General features: G+C 45.7%; 1 protein-coding gene across 1 annotated transcript; it reads left to right on the plus strand.

Moving 5' to 3' along the window:
- Positions 1-793: 793 nt before the first annotated feature.
- Positions 794-4,217, plus strand: LOC117186559. The gene is made up of 2 exons (XM_033387504.1): positions 794-2,033; positions 2,106-4,217. Exons 1-2 carry the CDS (start codon positions 871-873, stop codon positions 3,937-3,939), a joined length of 2,997 nt encoding a protein of 998 aa, XP_033243395.1. The 5' UTR covers positions 794-870; the 3' UTR covers positions 3,940-4,217.
- Positions 4,218-7,016: the final 2,799 nt, after the last annotated feature.

A 7,016-nucleotide genomic window follows, 5' to 3' on the forward strand; every position in this document is an offset into this window, starting at 1 on the left:
GCTGATCCTGCCGTGGTCAGCCATCATACATTGGAGAGGAAATTCGTGGCCAAGAGTCAGGCCATATTGCCAACGATTTTGGCCACTATAGTCGACTCCTGGGGCAACGAGACCACCTGCAGGATACTGTTGGATACTGGTTCGACTATAACGATGGTCGCCGAATCATTTATTCAACGAATTGGTTTGCCGCGCACCCACGCTCGTATACCAGTGGTTGGTCTAGGCGCAAATCCTGCTGGGGTTACTAGAGGTCGCGCCACATTCACGCTGCTCTCCCGCACAAGCTCGGCCTCAGTGGTGGTAACAGGTCTGATTATGAACACTTTAACATCCTCGATTCCAGCCCAGAGGATCGAGTCTAACACACCGATGTGGAAAAGGATTCGTGATCTACCCTTAGCGGACCCTACATTTGGTAAACCAGGCGAAATCGACGTGATCTTAGGAGCTGATCAGCTTTGGAACCTGTACACTGGACAACGCAAAGAGTTTGGTTCTGAATATCCTATTGCACTTCATACTAATTTTGGTTGGGTCATTACAGGCAGCTACCATCTCAGTAGTGATGCTCACAACCACGCACTAGCACATCACGCGCACGAGGATCTGGACACTTTGGTTCGATCGTTCATGGACATGGAACGAGTTCAACCAAGTGACGCTACCATTGATGCTAGTGATCCCGCTGAGCAACACTTCGTTCATACGCACGCCCGCAGAAACGATGGCGTGTACATCGTCCAATACCCGTTCAAGGAATCTGCCCCTCCGATGGGGTCCACACTGCCACAAACACTACGACGCTTTTCTTCTCTCGAGCGGAAATTTCGAAAATTTCCTGCGCTCAAACAACAGTATGTCGAGTTTATGGAGGATTATATACAACGAGGACACATGGAGGTGATTCCTTCTAGTACCGTAGAAAACGGTCCCGCCAATCACAATTACTTAGCACACCACGCAGTATTTAAACCAGATAGCACCACCACGAAATGCCGAGTTGTATTCGATGGCTCTGGGGAGGACTGCAATGGATCGTCACTTAATTCACGACTACACATCGGACCACCTATTCAAAGGGATTTACTTGGAGTATGTCTACGTTTCCGTCAGCATCGCTATGTGTTTTGTACGGACATTGAGAAAATGTTTAGAGGCATCCTGGTTTCAGAAGATCACACGCATTACCAACGGATTGTCTGGCGAAAGGAGGAGACTGCTACACTCGATCATTATCGATTGCTGACCGTGACGTATGGTTTAGCGTCTTCGCCGTTCTTGGCTGTTCGAGTCCTCAAGCAGATCGCGCAAGATCATGCCGATTTGTATCCGAAGGCTGCTGCTGTGCTTGTACGAGACGCGTACGTGGATGATATCCCTACTGGTTGCGATAGTATCGACGATCTCATTGCACTCAAAGATGAATTAATTTTGCTATTGAGCCAAGCTCAATTTAAACTTCGAAAATGGAGTTCAAACTGTTGGTCACTACTCAAATCGCTGCCACAGGACATTTGTGAGTATCCACTTGAAGCCCTAGAGGGAAAGAGCCCAACTCAATATGTCAAGGTTCTTGGAATACGCTGGGACCCGGCTGTGGACGAGCTTTCCTTCAAGTTGACCATTCCCGACGCCACAGGGGTTCTGACAAAACGGATTTTGCTGTCCGAGCTTGCCAAGATCTACGATCCACTGGGGTTGCTTGCCCCCACAACTGTATTTCTAAAGGTTCTCTTTCAAGATAGTTGGCTGAGCTCGGTCGACTGGAACGAACCACTACCCGCGCAGCTATGCGCACGGTGGCAACAGTTTGTAGCTGAAGTTCATTTACTGGAAAGCTGTCGCATACCCCGCTATCTATCCTCGCCACTTCAAGCAACGGAGCTGCATGGATTCGCCGATGCGTCATCTCATGCATACGCCGCTGTCATCTACAGTCGCGTGAGAGTCAATAATGACTACGCTGTAACACTGATCGCCGCAAAAACCCGGGTGGCACCCATCAAACCTATCTCCATCCCACGGCTCGAGTTGAATGCCGCCCATCTTCTGTCGAAATTGATGTCTCTGGTTAAGCAAACTCTAACTATTCCTATTTCAAGTACTTCGTGTTGGTCAGACTCCGAAATTGTACTACATTGGCTCTCATCACCCCCACGGACTTGGAACACTTATGTTTGTAATCGCACGGCTGAGATTCTAGAAGCTTGCCCACGTAGCTGCTGGCAACACATTCGCACTGAGGACAATCCCGCGGACTGTGCATCACGCGGACTTTTACCAAAGGATCTGGTAGAACATCAACTGTGGTGGAATGGACCACCGTGGCTTTCCCAATCACATCGCACTTGGCCACCTGTTAAGGCCAAGTTCGCACTGTCGACTGAGGACGCTGAGCGGATGGAAGTAAAGGTCAAGCCCCAAGTTAGTCTACACATTTCCAATGAAGGAAATGATCTTAACTGTATGATCAACAAAGCTTCCTCCTGGTCACATCTCTTGCGGACACTTAGCTATTGCTTTCGGTTCGTACATCGTCTTCGTTGCAAGGACCGCCTGTCATCATTTTTATCGTCATGGGAGCTTCAATATGCCCGCTCTAGGGTAATCAAACATGTCCAGATGGAGTTCTTCCAAGTGGAGTACAGACAGCTGAGCACTGGACAAGCCCTTTCTCAAAAGTCCAAGTTGATTCACTACACTCCATTTGTTGACGACCAAGGAATTCTGCGCGTAGGAGGACGCATTGGAAACTCGATGACAACCTATGACGCAAAACATCCCATACTTCTTCCAAAGGAATCACCAGTCGCTGTTTTAATAGCTAGACACCAGCACGTCACATCGTTACACGCTGGAGTCGAATTTATGTTTCACACGTTGAGACAGAAGTATTGGATCCTGGGAGCCCGTAACATAGTCCGCAAAATTGTATTCAACTGCAAGATATGCTTCCTCCAGCGCAAAGGAACGAGTACACAACTCATGGCTGATCTTCCCGCCTTTCGCGTTCAGCCCACCCGCTGCTTTCTACATTCTGGATTGGATTACGCTGGACCAGTTACCATCAAGACATCAGCAGGTCGGACACCGAAGTTTGGCAAAGCTTGGTTTGCCATCTTTGTTTGTCTGTCCACCAAAGCAATTCATATCGAGCTCGTCAGTGATTTGACGACTCCTGCATTTATCGCCGCTTTCAAACGTTTTTGGTCTCGACGTGGCCCTATATCCGACTTGTACTCGGACAATGGCACAACATTCCATGGAGCCAGAAAGGAACTAACGGAGATGCAACGGATAGCTGTATCTCAAAGTCAAGACGAGGAAATTGCTAATTTTCTGACGAGTCAGGACATCAACTGGCACTTCATTCCGCCATCTGCCCCGCACTTTGGAGGTCTTTGGGAAACAGGCGTACGATCTATCAAACTCCACCTTCGCCGAGTAATTGGTAGCAGTGCGTTAACCTTCGAGGAATATTCAACAATTTTAACTCAGATTGAAGGGTTACTCAACTCTCGCCCACTGTGCGCGCCCAGCGATCACAGCTTGGATCCCCTTACCCCCGCTCATTTTCTTACAGGTCAACCTCACATGTCGGTGCCGGAGCCGTCCTTGTTAGACGTCAACATTAACAGACTGCAGCGTTGGAGACAACTGCAAGCCAAGGTTCAAGGATTCTGGAAACGTTGGAATCTGGAATACCTTACTTCCTTGCAACCTCGCACGAAATGGCAGCAGGAGTCCAACGACATAACCGTGGACACTCTTGTGGTACTGAAGGAGCCAAATCAACCGCCTAGCAAGTGGCTGCTTGGGCGAATCACCGAAGTTCATCCTGGCCAAGACGAGAGGGTTCGAGTGGTCACCGTCAAAACCGCCCGAGGAGTGTACAAGAGGCCTATTACCAAACTTGCTGTGCTTCCCTTGTTCTGAACAGTCGTTCAGGGGGGCCGGTATGGTGAGAAATGAGCCTCGTAGTTTTTACATGTATATTGCGATTGACCTATTTACACGCTCATGATTGTAGTACACCGCCTAAGTAACTATTTTTACGCGCATAGCTGTGTTGTTGTTTACTCGGGTCCAGAACATAGCTGTAATGTTCTCACACGCATGGCCAGACCCGCAGCTGCACACGCACACAGCGATGCGTTCCGTTGTTTTGCATTGAAACCGTCGCGTCGAGTCTTATCGCGTGATCTTTCAATTCCCTTTTTGCTCGACTTCTTTTCGCGGAGTTGATGCAGTAGAAACTTCGAGACGAAGCCGCCCGCACACATAGTTTGTACCGCCGCAGAATCGAACCCCCCGCTATTCTTGTAATATAATTGTACTATAACCACCAATATTAAATAATCAATAAATAATAAATAAGCTCAAGATATAAACGATTATACAGTCCACTAATTCATAACCACCAGGATTATAGTGCGGACATGATTCAGTTCTCCTGCGGAGAGTGTCGTTGTATGCGCTTTGTTGGTTTTGTAGCAGAAGCGTAACATATATGCTACAATGCGTTGCATGTATGTATATAATTCGTCCCCGAATGCGTTAGGTGTGTTTGGCAAGCTTACATGCTTAGCCCTTTTCCCAAGATTGCTGGGTTCTATGATGGGTGCCTTCATCCATTTGTCTCGAGATCCGTGCAGAAATAATGATCGATCTCGCTCGGGACTTCAACTTAGAGCAGTGGTCCCTCGGAAAGCAATATTTTTTTTATCGTCTTATTCCTGAGGCTACAACGGAGGATGTTAAACAACATCTTGCCGCTAAACTTAACACTTCGCCTGTTGATATAGTTGTGACTAAATTTACATTTAAACATAAGCGCAACATATCATTCTTTAAAATTCTTCTCCCTGATTCTTTACTATCCTGTTCTCTAGAACCGTCAATATGGCCTGAGCATACAATTGTGCATGAGTTCCTTCTCAAAGATTCGAACTCGAATCCAAGAATTACCGAACATGCTCCAAAAAACTGATGTACTATTTTTCCATGCACTATCAGAACGTTCGCAGTTTGCTGGGAAAATTGCGTCAAATTCATACTAATAGCGCGTCCTTTGATTTCGATGCAATCGCGTTTACCGAAACCTGGCTTAACTCCTCTGTCAATGATCATGAAATTTTCATTGATAGTTACACTATTTATAGAATGGACCGCCCATCTTTTGCAGGTGGGGTTCTGAATGCAGTTAAATCTGTTTTCTCATCTGAGTTATTCCCATTCAATAACATTCATGGAATTGAATTTGTTGCAGTCAAAGTTCGTGTTGGCTCCGCATTTTTCTATTTAACCTGCTCTTACATTCCTCCCAGGTCTGATGCTGAGCTTTACTTACACCACCTCTCAGCAATAAATAATGTTGTTTCAGCATTAGGGTGCAATGATCGAATTATTGTCATGGGGGACTTTAACCTCCCATTTCTTTCTTGGCTGCCTTGTAATGACGCTAACCTGTTGTTTCCCAATTGCCATAATGACTTTATCAATGGGCTAACGGATATTTCCCTTGTCCAAATTAATGCCGTTAAAAACATTAGGGACAGACTTCTTGACCTCGTTTTTGTTAACGATGGTTCTCTTGCTACGGTATCTAGAGCAAGCCCAATATCTCTCCCTGAAGATCCTTACCATCCAACTTTGTTGATATCACTGGAGTGTACACAATCTGGAGGTGCTGACAGTTCCATGGCTCCTTGTCACATAAAGTGTTTTCGCAAAACAAACTTTATCGATTTAGATCTACATCTCTCGCGTGTTGATTGGTCGTTTCTTTATTCATTACCGAACATAGATGCAACTGTTAACTCGTTTTATAGTTCTATTTACTCCGCCCTTAATACGTTTGTTCCAGATATCACTGTACCTGTATCGTCCAAGCCTCCCTGGTTCTCCAAGTATTTGTCATACTTAAAAAATAAAAAATAATAAATCCCGGCTCTATAAAAAGTACCAGAAGTCGGGCTCCACGTTGGCCTTAGCTCTATACTCCTCCGCTCGCTCTCTGTTCCTTGCCGTCAATAGTCAGTGTTATAATCATTACCTTTCACAATGTAGTAGTAACTTTCGTAGTGATCCTAAAAAATTCGATTCGTTCGTTAACTCTAAGCGCAAGTCTAACGTTTTTCCTCCGTCCCTTCATTACCAGAACAAAACAGAAGCTTCTGCTGTTGGTATTGCAAATTTATTCGCTAACTTTTTCCAAACAACGTACTCGTCTCATATTTACAACGCATCCACTCCGTATCCGTACCAGCTACCTCAAGCTAACAGCATTTTTCTGCCCTTTTTCGAGGAAAGCGTTGTTCTGGAAGGTTTGTCATCTATGGACATATCGTTTTCTGCGGGTCCAGATAAGGTACCAAGTTGCATCTTAAAACACTGTGCCCAGTCCCTTTGCAAACCCTTGACCTTTCTCTTCAACCTCTCCTTGGAACAGTCTTGTCTCCCAGTAATTTGGAATGAGTCCTACATCATTCCGCTTCACAAAAAAGGTTCAAGATCAAACATTGAAAACTATCGTGGTATCGCAAAGCTTTCCGCCATCCCGAAGCTTCTTGAGTTCCTGGTCACCCGGCAACTGCAACATCTTTGTTGCAGCTTGATATCTCCGTCGCAGCACGATTTTTTCAGACATCGTTCAACATCGACTAACCTTCTTGAGTTTTCTAACCTAATCCACCGTGGTTTTCAAATTGGTTTGCAGACGGGTGTAGTTTTTACGGACTTCAGCAAGGCATTCGATTCTGTGAACCAAGCTCTGCTTATTCAAAAGCTTTTTTTATTAGGGTTCCCAACGAATCTTCCAGATTGGATTTTGTCCTATCTCTCTAACCATACTCAACGTGTTTTCTTTTCTAACGTGTTGTCAAATACTGTTAATGTTACTTCAGGTGTGCCACAGGGAAGTCATCTGGGCCCGCTTCTGTTTATTTTATTTGTGAACGACCTTCCTCAAGTTATAACATACTCTACTACACTAATGTATGCTGATGATGTCA

Source organism: Drosophila miranda, chromosome XR (assembly GCF_003369915.1).
Source record: "Drosophila miranda strain MSH22 chromosome XR, D.miranda_PacBio2.1, whole genome shotgun sequence".
In the NCBI taxonomy this organism is placed as follows: Eukaryota; Metazoa; Arthropoda; class Insecta; order Diptera; family Drosophilidae; genus Drosophila; species Drosophila miranda.

Coding starts and splice junctions, on each gene's coding strand:
- LOC117186559 (XM_033387504.1), top strand. CDS start 871: ATGGAGGATTATATACAACGAGGACACATGGAGGTGATTCCTTCTAGT. Junction 2,034..2,105: donor ATCTCCATCCCACGGCTCGA/GTTGAATGCCGC, acceptor TCCTATTTCAAG/TACTTCGTGTTGGTCAGACT.